The 19,827-nt window shown below is 37.7% G+C and overlaps 1 protein-coding gene across 22 annotated transcripts in view; it reads left to right on the top strand.

Annotated features, from left to right (window-relative positions):
- The window catches only part of TRIP12 (thyroid hormone receptor interactor 12), a 146,478-nt gene that overhangs the window by 112,001 nt on the left and 14,650 nt on the right, over positions 1–19,827 (top strand). For 17 of the 22 annotated variants that reach the window (XM_082466395.1, XM_082466394.1, XM_082466385.1 and 14 more), the window contains 14 exons: positions 1,095–1,302; positions 4,189–4,289; positions 4,513–4,687; positions 5,833–5,974; positions 6,836–7,027; positions 8,316–8,467; positions 9,953–10,125; positions 10,522–10,595; positions 10,677–10,876; positions 11,513–11,640; positions 12,977–13,128; positions 13,797–13,939; positions 15,017–15,173; positions 16,483–16,581. In XM_082466395.1, the coding sequence (XP_082322521.1) occupies positions 1,095–1,302; positions 4,189–4,289; positions 4,513–4,687; positions 5,833–5,974; positions 6,836–7,027; positions 8,316–8,467; positions 9,953–10,125; positions 10,522–10,595; positions 10,677–10,876; positions 11,513–11,640; positions 12,977–13,128; positions 13,797–13,939; positions 15,017–15,173; positions 16,483–16,581 (2,096 nt within the window). The remainder of the gene's footprint in view (positions 1–1,094; positions 1,303–4,188; positions 4,290–4,512; positions 4,688–5,832; positions 5,975–6,835; positions 7,028–8,315; positions 8,468–9,952; positions 10,126–10,521; positions 10,596–10,676; positions 10,877–11,512; positions 11,641–12,976; positions 13,129–13,796; positions 13,940–15,016; positions 15,174–16,482; positions 16,582–19,827) is intronic. The other 5 variants (XM_082466379.1, XM_082466391.1, XM_082466388.1 and 2 more) reach the window with 1 other exon arrangement.

Here is a 19,827-nt window from a genome sequence, read left to right as displayed (position 1 = left end):
CCGCCCCCAAATATTTATATAGCATATACATTATGAAGTTTATGGAGGAATGTAGATTGGTTCTACCCCTTTGCATCTGGCTTGTCTCGCTGTTCTTTCAGGTTCCACTTAAATGTCACTTACTCCTAAAGATCTAGCCTGCTTTCTAGATTGTTACATCTCCCGATTGTATGCTCCAACAGCACTGTATTTTCTTTTTCATAAGCAGTTCACTCTTTATTTGTAGTTTCTTGTTAAGTGTATCTTTCTCATTAGTTAATAAGTGCCCTGAATCCATTTGTCTTAGCCATGGCCATATCTTTAGTGCCTAGCACACAGTCTGGCATATGATTGCTGCAAATAATACTTGTGGAACGAATGCCTGAAGTTTGAATTCATTCAGACTTTTTTTTTTTTTAATAAAAAGAATCTGATGGAAAGCTCTGAACTCTTCCCCAGAAAAATGTGATTGTGTGAACATGCACTCACATACATTCAGACACACAGATTTGCATATAGTTTACATACCAATATTCCGACACACACCTTTATATTCCCCCCTCCTCTCATGTACATCTTCCCACAATCCAACCCCAAATATAAACCCTGCCTTATAAGTTACTGTTCATTTCTCCTCATACACCTCCAAGGATGTGAAAATCACCATCCTTCAATAGCTGGTGTTCTCTTTTTTTGGCAGTAGTGTTACTGTGATCTTATCTCATTGTAGTATTTGAAGTTAATGACTGTAGGTCTTTTCCTTCCTTCTGGCTGTCAAGCCACAGGTGCACTGCATTTCTGTAATTGCTTATTGTTTTTATAAAGGGTATTTTAAATTTCCAGTAGGAATTTACATGTGACCCCATTACGTATCCTGTATTCGGGTTTTGAGTATTGGCAGACAGTCAGTATAAATATCTTTTCTTTAATTTTGAACTTGCGTACTACTTTTCTTTGGAGTCAAGTTGAAGACTCTGGCACCTAAAGTTATTTTCCTATTTGCCGGGTACTTTTTATTCATTCCTTGTGAATCCATGTTAGCATTTAGGGATCTTATAAGGGTGGGGAGGTGGTCCTGATTAACACATACTCTCTTTAATCTCTGCTCTGTAAAGGTGTAATGCATCAAGTCAAACACTTAGCAGAATCGGAATCATTGTTGACAAGTCCACCAAAGGCATGTACGAATGGGTCAGGATCCTTGGGGTCCGCGACATCTGTCAGCAGTGGAACAGCCACGGCTGCCACCAACGCCTCAGCTGACTTGGGGTCCCCCAGCTTGCAGCACAGCAGAGATGATTCTTTAGATCTGAGCCCTCAAGGGTAAGTCAGAGTTTTGCAGTGATTTTTGTGCTCTTTGCCTTTAACTCTGCCCTGGTACCTGAGACTCACACAGGGAAGTAAATGGGGAAATATTACGGAGAGTGTACGTTTTCTATTTTTCCATGTATATTGTGTTAGGTATTTAATGGGAATGGGAAGAAACCTGTTATATTGAGCCATGTTTAGGAACCACAAGAGATACATGGTGTTTCCATACAAGGGAACTAAGGCTCAGAGAAGCAAAGTGACTGGTATAGTGTCATGTACTTATTTTACCGATGCGGGATTTGAGCCCTCATTTCTGATTCCATAATCCTGCGATTATTTACTGTATTGCAGCATACATACCAGCTTTAAGAAATCCAGATATTTAATATAGTGAAAAATATTAAAAATCAGAATTTTTAGACTGTAAAGGAAAAAGATCCCTATTTCCCATTTATCTTTAATTGGCATATGGGAACTTTTGCTGTTAATAAAGGCAAATGAGAGTTCTAAGTTCTCTGCTTCCACCTCTTTTTTAATTCCTTTGTTGTACTGTGCTGCTGAGAACATTACCAAACCCTCGTGTTGGTTTTCATTTTGTTGTGTTGAAACAAATCACACTCTGAAAGTGTTTTTGTTTCTTTGATGTAAGCTAAAAAGTAGATCTTGGTAAAACATATTATACTTAATAAGTGGGGTCCAAAAATTTAATCTAATAAACTGCAAGGTAACATTGTTCTGTGAAGCTGGCCCGCTCAGAATCCCAGCTGCTTTTGGTGCCCCCTTGTGGCAGTTGTCCACCCTGGTTTAAATATGAATTTTGGCAATTCTGTGACTTCTGGCACAGTGACTGTTAATTTTAAGAAGCTGCTGGGTTTAAGTGGTGCCCTGTAATGGGCACAGCCCAAGGAGTTTGGACCTAGAGAATGCCAGAGACCTTCCACCTTCAGTGTTTTCAAGTTGGATTGTCTTGCCATTTTCCCTCCCAGCCTTGCCTGCCTCTCTACTTCCTCCCGAGCCCCGCTCCCTCCCCCAGCTGCTGCAGTAACCTTAAGTCATTGCAGATGTTACAGAAAAATCCGAACGAACTTTTTGGCCAGCCCAATACTCTATTATAGCACAGGCACTCGGTAAAATGATGCGGCTCAGACAAATGCCGTATTTCTGACCTACATTCATAAAGTATATGGGGGCTTCCCTGGTGGCACAGTGGTTGAGAGTCTGCCTGCCAATGCAGGGGACACGGGTTTGAGCCCTGGTCTGGGAAGATCCCACATGCCGCGGAGCAGCTGGTCCCGTGAGCCACAGTTACTGAGCCTGCGCGTCTGGAGCCTGTGCTCCACAGCAAGAGAGGCCGCGATAGTGAGAGGCCCGCGCATCGCGATGAGGAGTGGCCCCCGCTTGCCACAACTAGAGAAAGCCCTCGCACAGAAACGAAGACCCAACACAGCCATAAATAAATAAATAAACAAATACTTAAAAAAATACAACCAAATAGTCACGCTTGAAAAAAAATTAATAAATAAAAATAAAGTATATGGAACAAATATGCAATGCAAAGAACCTATATGATTATAGGTTCTGACAGTTGATACTCTTAAAGAAAGAGGAAAGGACCTTTTTCTTAAAATACTTTCAGACTTTTAAGTGATTCCTTTCTCTTCTAATAGGGTTTTAAATGAAAAGTTTATATAAATTTGTAAAGGTGGAATTGTTTAATTGTAAGTTTATTCCTTGAAAGTTCACTTGTCCTGATCGTCAGGTATATTGATCACACTATTAAGTGTTTTCAATAGACATGTCAGATGTTGGAAGACTTTAAATATTTTTTTCAAACTTTTTCTTACTTGGGTCATAGACCAACTGAACCAGAAATTTTTTTCATCTTTCCCACTTTATGTAGCTTTGTTATTTGACGAATGATATTTTAAACTGTTTCTAGTTCTGTTAATGATAGTGAAAATAGTACACAAAGGCTACATACGTTCTGTTTCGTATATTCTAATTCAAAATAAGCTATTCAGACTATCACTTGCCACATTTGTTTACAGATAGTTTTGAATTTTTTAAAAAAGTACTTATAAATGCATTCATTTAGGATATTATTGCCATTACACACCATGAAATTCCTTTGGGTAGTATTGGAAAGTATTTTGATAATATTAACACTCAATGCTATGTATATTTTACTTATTGTCATTTAGGTTAGGGAAGAAATAAGGTACTCAGATTTAACATATTCGTTTTCTAGTTTATGCATTGCATATTTGTTTCCTATGCTTTATGTATGTACTGCATTTAATAATGGAGTTTAACACACGATTAATGAGATACTCTATTTGGTTTTCTTTTTTTTTTTAATTTATTTTTTATTAAATTTATTTATTTATTTTTAATTTATATTTGGCTGTGTTGGGTCTTCATTGCTGTGCGCCAGCTTTCTCTAGTTGCAGCGAGCAGGGGCTACTCTTCACTGTGGCACGTGAGCTTCTCGTTGCAGTGGCTTCTCTTGTTGCAGAGCCCGGGCTCTAGGCGCGCGGGCTTCAGTAGTTGTGGCTCACGGGCTTAGTTGCTTCACGGCATGTGGGATCTTCCCAGACTAGGGCTCAAACCCGTGTCCCCTGCATTGGCAGGCAGATTCTTAACCACTGCACCACCAGGGAAGTCCCTGGTTTTCTTTTTAGTAGTTCAGTATAGTCAAACAGCTAGCTCTTTTCTGAACTAATCATTTTCTGTGTCTGTACACTTCTAGAACACTGGTGCAGAGTTGGCATTAAATAATCACTAAATGAAAAATACCCTGTTATAACAATATTCTGCCATTTTAGCTTGCTTTTAAATGAGTGATGATACTAAACCATGGTAATTGCTAAACTTATCCCATGTTTTCCCATGTGGCAGTCGATTAAGTGATGTTCTAAAGAGAAAACGACTGCCAAAACGAGGATCAAGAAGGCCAAAGTATTCACCTCCAAGAGATGATGACAAAGTAGACAATCAAGGTAATTTTTGTGATGAAACTCTGAGGCAGTAAAGGGAAAGGTGGTAGCAGTTAAGGATACATACATCATTAAAATTGCTGATAGCTTTGAAGCATGCCTGAGTTTCCTGAATTCCCAGTGTTCTTAGTTCTTTTAGCTAATTTATTAAGAGTGGGGATCTTAAAATTCAGTTGGTTTTCATCGATTGCACTGAAATGATTTAATCATCATTCTCTTTTCATAGCTAAAAGCCCCACCACTACTCAGTCACCTAAATCTTCTTTCCTGGCAAGCTTGAATCCAAAAACGTGGGGAAGGTTAAGCGCACAGTCTCACAGCAACAACATTGAACCGGCCCGAGCTGCGGGAGTTAGTGGTCTTGCCAGGGCCGCCTCAAAGGACACCATATCCAATAACAGGTAAGGTGGGGGGTTCTGTGTCACCTCTGTTCTCAGGTCAGAAAAACTTCCCATTTTTCGGTCAGCGTATTTATTGTATGGAGATGCAACATGGACACAGACCTTTAATTTATGCTCAGAGGTGGCATAGCTCAAGGATGGAGCCGATTCTCAGTTCTTGAACCCTGTGTCTGGCTTTGTCCTGCGTTCCAGTCTCACATTTTAAAATTCCTTTCAACATGTCTACTTGGGAGTTGTGTATGTTCAGAGCCAAACAAATAGGTTTCCCATTGAACCTGTCCTTTAGTTCTGTTCTGGAAAAGGGAAAGCCGACGTATTTTCTGTACACATACATGCACGCTCTTTTATGATAACCCTCCTCTACCCTTTACAATGGAAGGTAAGGCTCTTAGAGCAGAGCCCTTTTTTTGAAACTTAGAACTCTGTCAGCGAAACTATTTCACACCAGTTTATCGCTTTAAAAAATTATTTCTTTAAAATCCTAAGGATTGTTCTGTCTTTTGGCCCTGGATGTAACATACCAGCAAGGAGTACTTCTTCTGCAAATAAGAAATTTTTAAAAATCAAATTCCATTGGGAAAACAAGGAAGTTCTTTTTGTTTGGTTGATTGCTTTGGTTGGTTGGTGGTTCTGAACTTCAGTTAATAAAAATAACTAAGCAAATATATTTCTGAAGCCATCAGAATTTGTAATTTAAACAGCGAGGTCTCAGCTGTCATAGCTAATTGTGCACCTAACAGGTGCATGTTTCTTGTCTATAGTTCTTTACTTCAGCTCTCCAGGGAACATAAGTAAAGGACAGTGCAGATATGTCTGTACCTTAGATAACAGTCATGTAAAATTGCTTTCAGGTGAACACTCAGGAAACTCTTAGGTTGTAGAGTCCCTAGAAGTTAGAGCTGTTTCTTTGGTCTTCATGTAATGACCTGAAATGTATTTTAAGTACCTGTGCATTTCTCTAGGTATATCTTAGCCCACTTTCAAACTGAAACTTAACTGGGTTAATGTGGAATCTGAATTTACTAGTCTATAAGCATAGGCCAAAAAGGATTTTAAATGTAGCAACTATTTGCCTTAGACCAGAAGTTATAACTGAAATCCTTTCTGTGTACACTGAGACTTTAATATCTTTTTCCTTCTGGCAGAGAAAAAATCAAAGGCTGGATTAAAGAGCAGGCGCATAGATTTGTAGAGCGTTATTTCAGTTCTGAGCACATGGATGGAAGCAACCCTGCATTGAACGTCCTGCAGAGACTTTGTGCTGCAACCGAACAACTCAACCTCCAGGTAGCGTGCCTGGTGCATCTGGCTGCTTCTCTTTTGTCTCTTCCGGCGTCTCTTCCGGCGTCTCTTCCGGCCTGCTCTTCCTTTCCTTGGTGACTCTCTAGCTTTTTAGCCGGACATGTACCTTTGGTGCTGACATTTCTTTAACTTGTCCCTTGACTTTTCGTGCATCATTTTATCATTAGATGGGCTAGACATCTGGTCTTTGACTTTCTTTCCTTCACCTGCCTTATTTCTTGACAAATGAAGAGACTTCAGAAATGTCCCTCAAGCACATCTCTTCTCTCAGTCCTCTTCAGCTACAGGTGTTAGCATTGAAAAGACCTTCCTTAACCCCTCTTTACCTGTGGCCTGAGAGTACTCAGAGAGGGTAGAGATGTAATAACTAAGCCTGTTGTGTTTCATCTGACTCTGTTTCCATTTTTGATATACTTTGAGCAATATGAGTAGTATATGTTTTCCAAGAAATTGTCTGTTTCATTCAGACTTTAAATGTACTAATATAAAGCCATACCTTGAACTCTTGTTATATCTTTTCATTTTTGTATTGTAGCTCTATTCCTCCATTCGTATTCTCATCCTTTGTCTTTTTTTTTTTCTTTAACACAACTCCATTGGTTGAATATGAAGGTTTTTTTTTAATGTTAGTATGGATACTGGTTTTCTGTTATGAAGTAGTAACATTTTGTGAATGTGTGTGTAGGTAAGATGTTATTTTTCAAAGCTCTACCAAGAATGCACCACCTGCCCCTGCCTTCTTTTTTAAAGGTGTTAAGAAAGTATCCAATTGCTTTTGGGGAAATGTGAATTGTGCATTTAGTAAAGGCTGTCTAAATCAGTAAATATTGTTTTCAACTCTTTCAGGTGGATGGTGGAGCTGAGTGCCTTGTAGAAATACGTAGCATAGTCTCAGAGTCGGATGTTTCATCATTTGAAATCCAACATAGTGGATTTGTGAAGCAGCTATTGCTTTATTTGACATCTAAAAGCGAAAAGGATGCTGTGAGCAGAGAGATCAGATTAAAGAGATTCCTTCATGTGTTTTTTTCTTCTCCAGTAAGTTATCTAATAATAATGCCTGTGTGTCTTACTTTAAGCGTCATTGTTCACTAGTGTGTATATTTTCATCCCAGTAGTAATTTTGAGTAGTTTTTGGTCAAAATATTGAGGTAAAGTTTTTAGCTTGCTTATTATACACAGTTGGATTCCTTGGTCTTTTATACATCAGGTAAATAGTAAAACAATGGAATGGTGACTTGAAGCAAAGGCCTGTTCTGTGGTTGATGAATCTTGAGTCTTTGTTTTTCTGTCAGACAAGCCATTAATAGTAGTCTCTCACTTGTGAATGTATTTTATTCTCAACATCTGTTTTTAAACATATTGCAGTTTGCAGTATATTTTTTTTTAAGGGAAATACAATAGACATAACGTAGCTATAGACATAAGATAGAGTAGACAGATACATTTCTATTTTGTATGTAAAACACAGAACTAACAATTTCATTGAAGAGTACTTAATCACCATTTATAATGTGGATTATGAGACCAGAAGCCACAGAGCAGCTTCACTTCCTTCACCCTCAGTGAGTGAGAGCCAGAGAGTAACCTGCACACTGCTGACTCAGCATCACTCTGCTTGTTCATAATGGCTTCAGAGAAGGCACCCCTAGGGAGGAGTCTCTGGTTCAGCTGTGCAGTAGGGCTAAGGACAAGTCTCCTGTGTGAAACTGTGTCACCATGTCTTTTCAGTGTTTGCAGGCATTGCTTGTATTATTTTAACTTGTGTGGCTACCTAAAGCAGAATTGATGTTTATTTGAGAATCATTAGATGTGTAGCAATATTGGATATAGTTTTATACCATGCTTAAAATTATGTACGGGTCTGTAATCTCTTATCTGAAACTCTTTGGGGCTGGATGGGTTTCACGAGTTCTACCATACGGTATATACAGCATGTATTACCTGATATATCCCCAGTGGATTCTGAACAGTGCTTTGTACACATTAAATATTTTTGCAACAAAACATATGACTATTCCTACTAAATAAAGGTTGAATAAAGGCTCCACATGGCCTTGTGTCTGTCTGAGTCAGGTTTTGTCACCAAATGAGTTGTGTTTTCAAACCTTTTGGACTTAGGAATTGTGAATATGGGATTGTGGGCCTATACAGAAAGAATGTCTTTATTGAAATAATTTCTTTGGAAACACTGGTCTAACCAACTCCATCAAAAAAGGTACAATAGATTAGATCTCTTGTAAAACTACCTATTAAATTTTCTTGTTGAGCATTCCATTTTCATGAGGCCTTGCTTATTAACCTATTGGTTTATTTATAACTTTAGCTTCCTGGAGAAGAGCCCATTGGAAGAGTAGAACCAGTGGGTAATGCACCTTTGTTGGCATTAGTTCACAAGATGAACAACTGCCTCAGCCAGATGGAACAGTTTCCAGTCAAAGTGCATGACTTTCCGAGTGGAAATGGCACAGGAGGCAGGTAAGGATCATTGCCTAGGTGTGCCCTTGCCATTGGACTTTATGCTTCATTTGGTTGAGGTAAGGTGGCAAGAGGTCTAGTGACATCTTGGTCTGCTCAAGGAACATTCATCTATAAGGACCACAGAAATTAAATATTCTAAAGTGTGAATCAAATAATTTTTATCCCTAAAGTCGTACCCCGTACCGTAAACATGATGTTTTGAAAATACAAAACCAACTTGTGCTGGCAAGTTGTAATAGGCTTAGTTTTCCTTAAATTGATGTACTTTAATATATAAAGCTTTTCTCCAAGAAGTTTGTAGATATGGATAATAAAATGTTTACTTTCTGTGCAATAATGTGATTTCATATGGGATCTAAGTGGTTTTGCAAAAACTTTGCATTTTGATGGGCTTTAACAAATAAGTTTATTTTTTTCCATAATATAGTAGTTTTACAGGACTCATGAAGTGCTACAGAAAGAATTCATTAAGTTCATTGTTGTGTTCTTACAGAATGTTACATGCTTCCTGGAATATTATGACTAGCAGCCTAGAAAATTTTAAAAAGTAGTTTGGTTTTAAAAACACAGTCTGGTGTATTTTAAAGACATTTAAAATTTTGGCTGAATTAAAACAGTATGCATTATTGAATAATGAAGTGATCAGTGTGCATTAGGTTTTTTTCTGCTTTGAAATTTAATGTAGAGAGTGGTATTTAATTTTGATTATTGAACTGTCCTGGAAGATTTTTATGAAATAAAGGGACACTTTCAAATATATTTGAGAAAACCATAGTGTTTTTCATTTTTATCTAAATTTGTGTAAAATATGTATGTTTACATGTGTATATATCAATATAATGGAATATTCTTTCCCATACCCCTATTTGCATGCGTTACAGAACCTTGTAGATAACTGCATTTTAAACTCGTCTTACTCTTGCCAGACCTTTTCAGAAATGAGCAGTTGAATATCGTTACCAGGTCTAGACTGGTATAGCTGTTAAACTGCTTCACTCAAAAGACTATAGCAAAGTAAAATTTAAAGGTTAGATTTTAAAGTAATTTTGTAGCTGAAATCTTTGAAAGCAAAAATGAGAGGGTTTGTTGTTTGATTTTAAATAAATAGGATTTAGTAGGCAATGGCAAAATATTGCAGAAGTGAGCATGCCCAAATGGTTCAGGAATTTTTATCCTGGGGAAATAATTAAATCTCGATGGTGAGGTATTTCCGCTTACATAGATTCACGGTGGGACAGAGATGGAAAGTTGATTTAACGTTTTCATATGCATGCGTACACATCCTCTTTTATTTCTTATTTTATCATAAAAAGTTTTTTCCAATAACTTGGAATTGCTGGCTTTACTATATACATAACTGGTAAGTGCTACTTTGTGTCTCAAGAAAAATGCAGAGTTTGTATTATCTTGCTTTTATTTTAGTTAGTGTGTGTTGGTTTTGAAAATAATAGAATAACTTTTTTTTTCACAAATTATCTTGAGCTTTTCTCTCAACAGAGGATCACAGGCTTTAAAATTTTTCAACACACATCAGTTAAAATGCCAGTTACAAAGACATCCAGACTGTGCAAATGTGAAGCAGTGGAAGGGTGGACCTGTCAAGATTGACCCTCTGGCTTTGGTGCAAGCTATCGAGAGATACCTTGTAGTTAGAGGTACTTTCTGTACATGTATATTGTGTGTTTATATGTACATTTGGGGTGAAATTAATATTAAGGGATATATAAATTATTTCCCTATTGCTACTTCTGCCAAAACCTAGCATCAGGAACTTGTGTACTCATCATTTATTTTATATGTAGTATGTAGAAATGTTAAATTTTGTAGGGATTGACTGCTTACTTGGTTGATTGGGTGATGAGTTACTTTATCCTGGTGGAATGTAATGGAAATCACATTTTGTATCTGACAGTTTTCTTAATCTTTCTGCTTTGTAGATCAAAAAGTAATACACATGTTTTTCTAGGAATATGTTAGTTTAACCAGTATATATAGGCTTTTCTTTGCCACATGAAATTGCTAGGAGTTTAACAGACTTCTTGGGTCCTTAGGGTATGGAAGAGTAAGAGAAGATGATGAAGACAGTGACGATGATGGCTCTGATGAGGAAATAGACGAGTCTCTGGTAAGGTGCTGTTCTCACCAAGTTTTAATGTGTGAAGTTCAGGGCCTATAGCTTCAATAGATTTTGTTTTGCTTTATTTAGGCTGCTCAATTCTTAAATTCAGGAAATGTACGACACAGGCTACAGTTTTACATTGGAGAACATTTGCTGCCGTATAACATGACTGTGTATCAGGCAGTACGGCAGTTCAGTATACAGGCTGAAGATGAACGGGAATCCACGGATGATGAGAGCAATCCTCTAGGAAGAGCTGGTATTTGGACGAAAACTCATACAATATGGCAAGTCTGAAAATGATTTTGTTTGGTTTTTCATCAACATTGATACCGTTCGTGTGTTTTGGAATTCCTGTTACTGGCTGGCTTGCATAAGGAGAGAGGAGACTCTAAATTCTATGTTTTATTATTAAAAGCCACTTCAAATGTTCCATCTTGTGTGTGTGTGTATGTGTGTGTATTTAGCTTCCTCATTAAGTCTACTTGAAAATGTGTTTGGGCAATAAATAATCATAATTTGCATCTACTTTTCTAGTAGCTTCATTTCAAGTCTTTAAATAAGGCAAAAATGTCTCCATAAGATGATGTTCCTTTAGGTAGTACGAAGTTTGGCATCTCTGAGCCGTTAGAGGCATTTGGATGCAGCTTCCTGCGTTGTTGGTGAATGTCTACTACTTATTTAAACAAGGTGATTCTTCTCAGAGCCACCCCCTGGAGTTTCTCAGGTGGCCCCTCCTAGGTGATCTTTTCTAGGAAGCAGTCCCATTGGCAGTTCTCCAAACCCACAACTAGGGAGAGAGAGGATAGCCCTCAGAGAGTTGTTCTGGTAACTCTGCGGTGTCTGTGGCTTGCACTTTGGCCTTGCAGAATAATTCGCCATTTTAAAATCTACTTTGGGTTTACATACTCTTACTACTTTAGGTACAAACCCGTGAGAGAGGATGAAGAAAGCAATAAAGATTGTGTTGGTGGTAAAAGAGGAAGAGCCCAAACAGCTCCAACAAAAACTTCCCCTAGAAATGCAAAAAAGCACGATGAGTTGTGGAACGGTAAGTGATGTCTAGAGGGGCAAGGAGATCGCCATGGGGCAGTAGTCTTCCTGTCTTGAAGGTTTTGATGGAGTGATTCATATCTAGTAGTAAAATCTTTTAATATAATTTATAAAAATATGAATTACTATAAACACTTGGCTGCTTTTAATTGAACCCTTGACTTTAATGTCTAGAAAGTGAAAAGTTATCTTGAAAGAATTTTGGGGAAAACTTACCATTCTTTCCATGAAGAATTCATGTTTTTATGAAAGCAAAAACAAATTTCATTAGTAGAACATATGCACTAAAGAAGAGGCTGGACATTGGCAGGTTGGCCATTAATTTTTATTGTTATTCATTATAATAGTGTGATCCACCAATTATAGAAGGAATAAAAAGTTTTGCTAGGTTATAAAATGACTTACAGAAAGTAGTAAAACCTCCCAGTTGACCTACCTTCCTTTGTAGTATTTTCTTCCAGTCTAACTTTGCTCCTTTCCTCCCTTTCTTTTTTATAAGATGGTAACAGTGCCTTACCGATAGGCTGCGTTCCTTGGGGACCAGCCCCTATCAGGGATTTCCAAACACTGGTGTTGTTGATGAAATTTTCCCTGGTCCACAGAAATAAGGGCATTGTAGCAACTTTGTTTTTCATAAAATTCAGTTTTTTCTATATAAAAGGGTGTTTGAGATATTTGTTTTCTATGTTTTTGGTATTAAAACAATTGCCCTTTTATGCGGAGATAGTGTTGTGATTTTTAATTTCTTTGCTTGGTAGAAGTAAATGGCAACAGTTTCAATCTCTCTCTCTCTTTTTTAATGCTATTACTTTATGAGATCTAAGAACAAAGGAATTGCAGGTCCTACTTGGAAACTATCACAGTCTATCATGTCCTAAGTCTTGGATTAAATAACCAAATATTATTTTTATCAGATTTTTAACTTGGGAGTATTTGTTTGTCTTACATGGCCATTTTAAGCCGGGTATAAAAAATCCAGGAAATTTCTGTAACAGTGAACTTAAATTTAAACACCTTTTCTTTTCTCCTCTCTGGCCATTTTATTGTTAGTTATTTTTCTGATATAAAGGAGAAATGCAAAGGAGTCAGTTTTTCTCCTTTACAATGTATGAGTATGGGAGAGAAAGTGAAATTTTCCTCACCCTGGATGATTTATCTGTAAGATAAAAAGGGAAAAAAAATGTTCAAGCTATCAGTACTCTACTAATAAGATACCGAGCGTTAGATCTTACCCACTCGTGGTTACTGTTTTTAGGCGTGTTGAGATGATGCTGGCTGGCTTCATTGACTCTGCCTTTCTAACTTTGATCAAACTTTGATCTTTTGCCCTCTAGATGGAGTGTGCCCGTCAGTATCAAATCCTTTAGAAGTTTACCTCATACCCACACCACCTGAAAATATAACTTTTGAAGACCCTTCATTAGATGTGATTCTTCTTTTAAGAGTTTTACATGCCATCAGTCGATACTGGTATTACTTGTATGATGTGAGTAATGTTGTCTACTTTTGAACTTTTCCCTGATGTGTTGTCCATTACATGTTTTTTCTTAGTTTCTGTCTAGTGCTTGATCAATTTCCTGTTGTACTAGAAATAGAAACAATGATTCAGCTGAACAGCAGGGATCCTAGCCCAGTGAAGTGCAGTATACTCTGCAGTGGGAATGTCTCCCCCACTGGTTTTTCCCCTGGCCTATGTTCTTGGATTAGTTCTCTTGGCAGACTTGTAAATATTCTCTAGCTATAATTTATAAAATTAAGCTACCACATAAAAATTGAACATTAATTTATTAGTTAAAAGATCTTTAGGTACCTTTAGCTAAAAGTTCATTTATTTAAGATGTGTATTAAATTCAAGTGAAAGTTGAATGCTTGTCTTTGATACTTCTCTAGTGGAGGGAAGAGTGAAGGAGCTGGCCCTGCATGAAGCGTACGCTGCTATGTCAGTGGCACGTGGGGTTGGGCTGTCTCAGCTGTGCGTTGTGAAAGCTGTCATTCGGGTTGGGACATGCCAACGAGAAGCTGTATGTTGGAAACCAGCAGGGGAAATCTCGGCACTCTGCATACGTATTTGGGAATAAAGGAAACGATAGTGAATATAATCCTAATGTTTTACTACATAATAGACTTTTTTTTTTTTTTTTTAACATTTTACAGAATGCAGTGTGCAAGGAGATTATCCCAACTAGTGAATTTATTAACAGTAAGTTGACAGCAAAAGCAAATAGGCAGCTTCAGGATCCTTTAGTAATCATGACAGGAAACATCCCAACATGGCTTACTGAACTAGGAAAAACCTGGTAAGACAATCACTTCTGTAGTGGTGGGCTTGGGAGTGTTATCATTGTGTTGGTCTTTATATATCTTGTTACAAAAACATAGTCTTTAGCAAACCTATTTAAATGTGTTTAGTTAACGTGGTTTTTGATCATAGCTTGCTTAATAGTGTAACTTCAGCATCCAAACAGGCTAGAATAGCTGGGGCCAGTACTAGGTCTACTTGATAGTATCTTTATATATGAAATAGGGAAGTACACAAGGATTTTTAGTGAGGAGATTCAGCCCTCTTCCATCATAAAATTGGACACCAAAGGTGGAGTTTGGTTGATTCTCTCTCTGAGCCTGTTTGGGTTCAGACCTACATTCTTGGAGACTATAGGACTGCACTGATGGATACGGGAGCCACCAGCCACATGTAGCTGTATTTACATTTAGATGAATTAAAATGAAAAATTTTAAATGGAGTTTTTTAGTCACACTACCCACATTCTCGCGTGGCTACCCATATTGTACAGAATAGATGCTGAATGCTTAGATAATCATAGGAAATGCTCTGGACAGTTCTGTGTCAAGAACTGCCAAAATCATACGTCAAGAGGCAGCAGGGCCTTGGTACTGCAGAGTTCATTCTTTAAAAATAAGCAGCTGCCTTTTGGCAGTTTTGAGTGACTTAACAAATGCCAAAACCAAGAGGAAAATCATGAACTTAGTGAAACCATTACTTGTGTGTATGTGGAATGGGATGGGTTGGCAACCTGGTGAGGTGGTGATTATATTTTAAAATTTCGCCTTCACTAGTCATGTTATGCTTACTGAAGGTCATTGGGTAGATTAAAGCTGATCTTGGATGGACTTGATTTTAATGGTTGAATTTCAGATTTCATAGTGAATGGCTACTTAATGCATTATTACTTGATCACTTAGAAATTTCATGCAAGAATTATGAAAATTCTTCAAAATTAGTTGAGTAGACCATTTTTATTGGTTACATTATAATTATTAATCTGTATCATATCAAAAGTTGTTTCTGAGTTAGGGTTTTTTAATGGTTTCTGATTCTAATTCAGTTAATAAATTTATATCGCATCTCTTTACAGCCCGTTTTTCTTCCCTTTTGATACCCGGCAAATGCTTTTTTATGTAACTGCATTTGATCGGGACCGAGCAATGCAAAGATTACTTGATACCAACCCAGAAATCAACCAGTCTGATTCTCAAGATAGCAGAGTTGCACCTAGATTGGATAGAAAAAAAGTAAGTTTCTCCCAAAAATATTTAAAGCTAAGTCATACTGATAATGGGAAAACTAGAAATGTGATGCATCTGACTGTCCCTATTGGTTTAGAGGCTTATCTTAGTCACAGTTATCTCTCTGCTTATCTTCTTATCATATGTGATCGCCATATTTTCCTATCAGTCTCTTGGGATCTCTTGGGATTCTTCTTTATTCTCCAGTAAGAGTCCTTCCCTCCCACCCCGGTTTCTGTACTGATTTCTACAGTTGTTTTTCTCTTTTAGTCTCCATAACTCTTGTGCCAAGGAAGAATCTTCTCTTCTTTTACTGAGACCTCCTTCCTTTTTTTTCTAAATTAAGAACTCTAACCATATCTCCCTTTTATAATTGATCCCTTTATGCAATAGGTAGAATTAATCAAATCCACATCGTTCTCTTAGCAAATCACTCCAATTAGAAGAGACAAACAAAATCCTCGATATAGTTCATGTCTCTATACCAGTCAGCCTTGTGTTGCTGACTGCATCTTCGTGTGCTTCTAATCCCGGCCCCATGGTGATAACTCTGAACCACACAGCCCTGGGCCATTTACATCTGAGGCTAGTCCTGCACTTCTCACACTGCACTGCCTTTTACTTAGGACTTCTTTGTTCATCTGCCTTTTTCTTGCTGAGGATTCTTATTCAAGTCTGTCTTCCTACAAACTTCTATCTCCAAAAGTCTCACAAAAGCCATTAGTAATGGCTTAAAAAGGGGGAGTGGGAGGAATGAGAAGCAAAACAAAAAAACATTGTTCTTAAATCCTATCTTTATTTGTATCGTTAGGATTCCATAAACAAGGTGTAGGTAGAATTTGGAAATCTGTCAAGACCTTTCTCATCCCCGTGCATCTCATTAATAGATGTTTGCAGTAGTGCTTCTAGGATCTCTGCCGGTCAGAGCCAGTAGGTTTCCAGCTCACCTGTCACCTCCACACCTATTTCTCCATCACCAAACTATAAATGTACCCAGCGAGATTTCATGGAGCCACAGCCATGAATTGCATTGATGTTTGAGAAGGTTACAGAGATCCTTTCTTCAACAACTTGAATTTTCTGAATTTGCCATGGGCTCAAGCTAATAACTACACTCACATCTAGCTTTTCTTCATATACAGCAGGATGCTGTCGATGTTTATAGCACTGCAGCTATGTCTTAAAACCTTTTCTGAGGTGTGCTTTTTTTTTAAGAAATAATTTTTAATGATTGAATTGATTTTTTTTTTTTTTGCACTGAGAGAAATGCCACCTGTTTATCAAAGTTTCCTCACATTTGTACTTTCCTTTGCAGCGTACTGTGAACAGAGAGGAGCTGCTGAAACAAGCAGAGTCTGTGATGCAGGATCTTGGCAGCTCACGGGCCATGTTAGAAATTCAGTATGAAAATGAGGTGAGCTTATGAGGCTGTGTTGACTTGTGCTCTTGATAAGATGTCACTAGAGTTCTTGGTCCTGTGAAATTCTAAAAGACGATTGGGAAATTTATCTCAAAACTTGAGATGTACTCTGTTTTCTCTTGAATGATTTGTTCTAAGTTCTCCATTTTTTGAGGTTAAATTGCATAATAAAAGACAGGGTTTTTTTTTTCCTGGCAGAAGAGCAAGTGTTTGTGTAATCTTTAAGTTGATAAAGTGAAAGGTTTTAAACATAACTTTCAAGATGTTTGAACTGCGTTTTAAAAAAAATCAGGTTTACTGAGATACAACTCATATATCATAAATGCACACTTTTAAGATACACATTTCTAAGTGTTGACAAATGTATACAGTCTATAACCACACCACATCAAGATAAAGAAAAAATCCCATCACCACAAAAAGTCCTTTTAGACCATTTTGCAGTCAGTCCCCAGCCTTCATCCCCAATCCCTGGCAACCATTGATCTGTATTCTGTCCCTACAGTTTTGTCTTTGTACAATATCATAATAAATGGAGTCATACAGTACGTAGCCATTTGTGTTACTCTGCTTTCACTTAGTGTAATGCTAATCCATGTTGTTGCATGTATCAGTTTGTTTCCTTTTATTGCTGAGTAATAGTAATAGTCCACTACGTGGACATACCATCATATGTTTACTTAACCATCAGTTGATGCACATTTGAGGTGTTTCCACTTTCTTAGCTCTTATGAGTAATGCTGCTGTGAACATTTGTGTACAAGTCTTCGTGTAGACATATGTTTTCATTTCTCTTGGGTAAAATACTTCAGGGTTGAATGGCTAAGTCTTTTGGTAAGGTATGTTTTGACTTTATATGAAACACCAAACCGTTTTCCAGAGTAACTGCCCCATTTTTCCTTCCCACCAGTAATGTAGTATGTGAATTTCAGTTGCTTCACATGCTTACCAAAACTTGGTTATTGCCAATCTTTTTAATTTTAGTTATTCTAGTGGATTTACTGTAGTTTTAATTTGCATTTCCCTGATGATTAATGATACTATCTTTTCATTTCTTATCTTCTTTGGAGGAAGTGTCCAGGAATTCTGCCCACTTTTTCATTGGGTTTTGTTTTATCAGAGTTTTTAGGAGTTCTTTATACATTCTGCATACAAGTCCTTTATGAGATAAGTGTTTTGCAAATATTTTCTTTCAGCCTGTTGTTTATCTTTTCATTTCCTGATGAAATATCTTTGAAAGAGCAGAAGGTGTTAATTTTGATGAAATCCAGTTTATCAATTTTTTTCCGTTCTGGTTTATGCTTTTTGTATCCCAAGAAAATTTCCGTTAACCCATGGTCTCAAAGATTTTTTCTTATGTGTTTTTTTAGGAGTTGTACAGTTTTACCTCTTATATTTAGGCCTACGATCTGTTTTGAGGTGTTTTTTTTTTTTTTTTAGCTGCATTGGGTCTTTGTTGCTGCACGTGGGCTCTCTCCAATTGCGGCGAGCAGGGCCTACTCTTCGTTGCGGTGCACGGGCTTCTCATTGCGGTAGCGTCTCTTGTTGCCGAGCACAGGCTCTAAGGCGTGCAGGCTTCAGTAAGTGTGGCACGCAGGCTCAGTAGTTGTGGCGCACTGGGTTAGTTGCTCCATGGCATGTGGGATCTTCCCGGACCAGGGATCAAACCTGTGTCCCCTGCATTGGCAGGCAGATTCTTAACCACTGCGCCACCAGGGAAGTCTCTCACAGGATGTTGAGTAGGTGTGTGTTGAATCATGATCAGTTTGGGAGAGTTGATGTTTATGGTATTGAATCTTCCAGTGCGTGAACACAGCGTAGCCTTTCGCTGATTTAGGTCTTTTTTTTTTTTTTTTTTTAATAACAACTTTATTGGGGTATAATTGATATACAGGGAACCTCACATATTTAATGTGTACAATTTGATGAATTTGGACATGTGCAACACCCTTGATACCATCACCACCATCAAAAAAATAGACTTATCCAACACCTCCCAAAGTATCCGTGTGTCCCTTTTCTTTGTGGTAAGAACACTTAACGTGAAATAAACTCTCAACACATTCTGAAGTGAGCAGTACTGTGTTGTTAAGGCCGGGCACTCTTGTACAGCAGAACTCCAGAACTGACGCGTCCTCACTGCAGGTCTTCCCGGACCTCTGCTTCCTCTGCCCCCAGCCTTCAGCCTCTGCTCCAGCTTGTAACATGACAGGGGTTGAGCTCCCCACATGGGCAGTGCTCCATCGCTGATTTAGGTCTTTAACTTTTCTCAGTGTGCTTCATAATTGCAGTCTAGATGTCTCTCGTGTACATGTTTTATTAAGTTCCTCCCAAATGTTTCATGTTTTTTGATGGTTTTGAAAATAATATTGTTCTTTCTTTTCAATTTCCAGTTGCTGTTAGTTTGTAGAAATAAGTTTTCTTTGTTGACCTTGTTTTCTGTGTGACCTTGATAACTTAATTATTGGTTCTAAAAATTTTAAATAGATCATTTAGGATTGTTGTAGGGCTTGGGCAACTTCTCTGTGAAGAGCGAGATAATAAATATTTCAGGCTTTGTGGACCATGTGGTCTTCATCACAGCTCCTCACTTCTGGCTTTGTAGCGTGAAAGTGGCCGTACACAATACAAACATGAATGAGCAGGGTTGTGTTCCAATAAAACTTTATTGATAGTCACTGAAATTTGAAGTCATATAATTTTCACACATTGTGAGATATTATTCAAGAGTTTTTTCAACCGTTTAATATTGTAGAACCCATTCTTAGCCTACAGACTGTACAAAAACAGGCAGTAGGGCCTGAGCTGTAGTTTGCTGTTCCATGTTGTAGACAATCATGTCACCCATGAAAAAAGACAGCTTTACTTTCTTTCTAATCTTTGTCTTTTGTTTCTTTTGAGATGTTTTTAAATAGCCAGGCCAGTACACCAAAAGACTCAAAATAATGATTTTCTATATATTGACTCTGAAGTATTGAGTCTCCTGGTGATACTTTCCTTCCTCTTTCCCTTAATTTTTAAAAAATATTCATTTTATTTATTTATTTTTTATTTTATTTATTTATTTTGGCTGTGCCAGGTCTTAGTTGCGGCACGTGGGATCTTTTTTTAGTTGCGGCATGAGGAATTCTTAGTTGCAGCATGCGAGCTTCTTTAGTTGCGGCATGCAAACTCTTAACTGCAGCATGCATACAGGATCTAGTTCCCCGAGCAGGCATCGAACGTGGGCCCCCTGCATTG

This window comes from Balaenoptera physalus (assembly GCF_965194825.1).
Source record: "Balaenoptera physalus genome assembly, chromosome: 6".
Taxonomy (NCBI): domain Eukaryota; kingdom Metazoa; phylum Chordata; class Mammalia; order Artiodactyla; family Balaenopteridae; genus Balaenoptera; species Balaenoptera physalus.
This window is presented reverse-complemented; position numbering and strand designations above follow the sequence as displayed.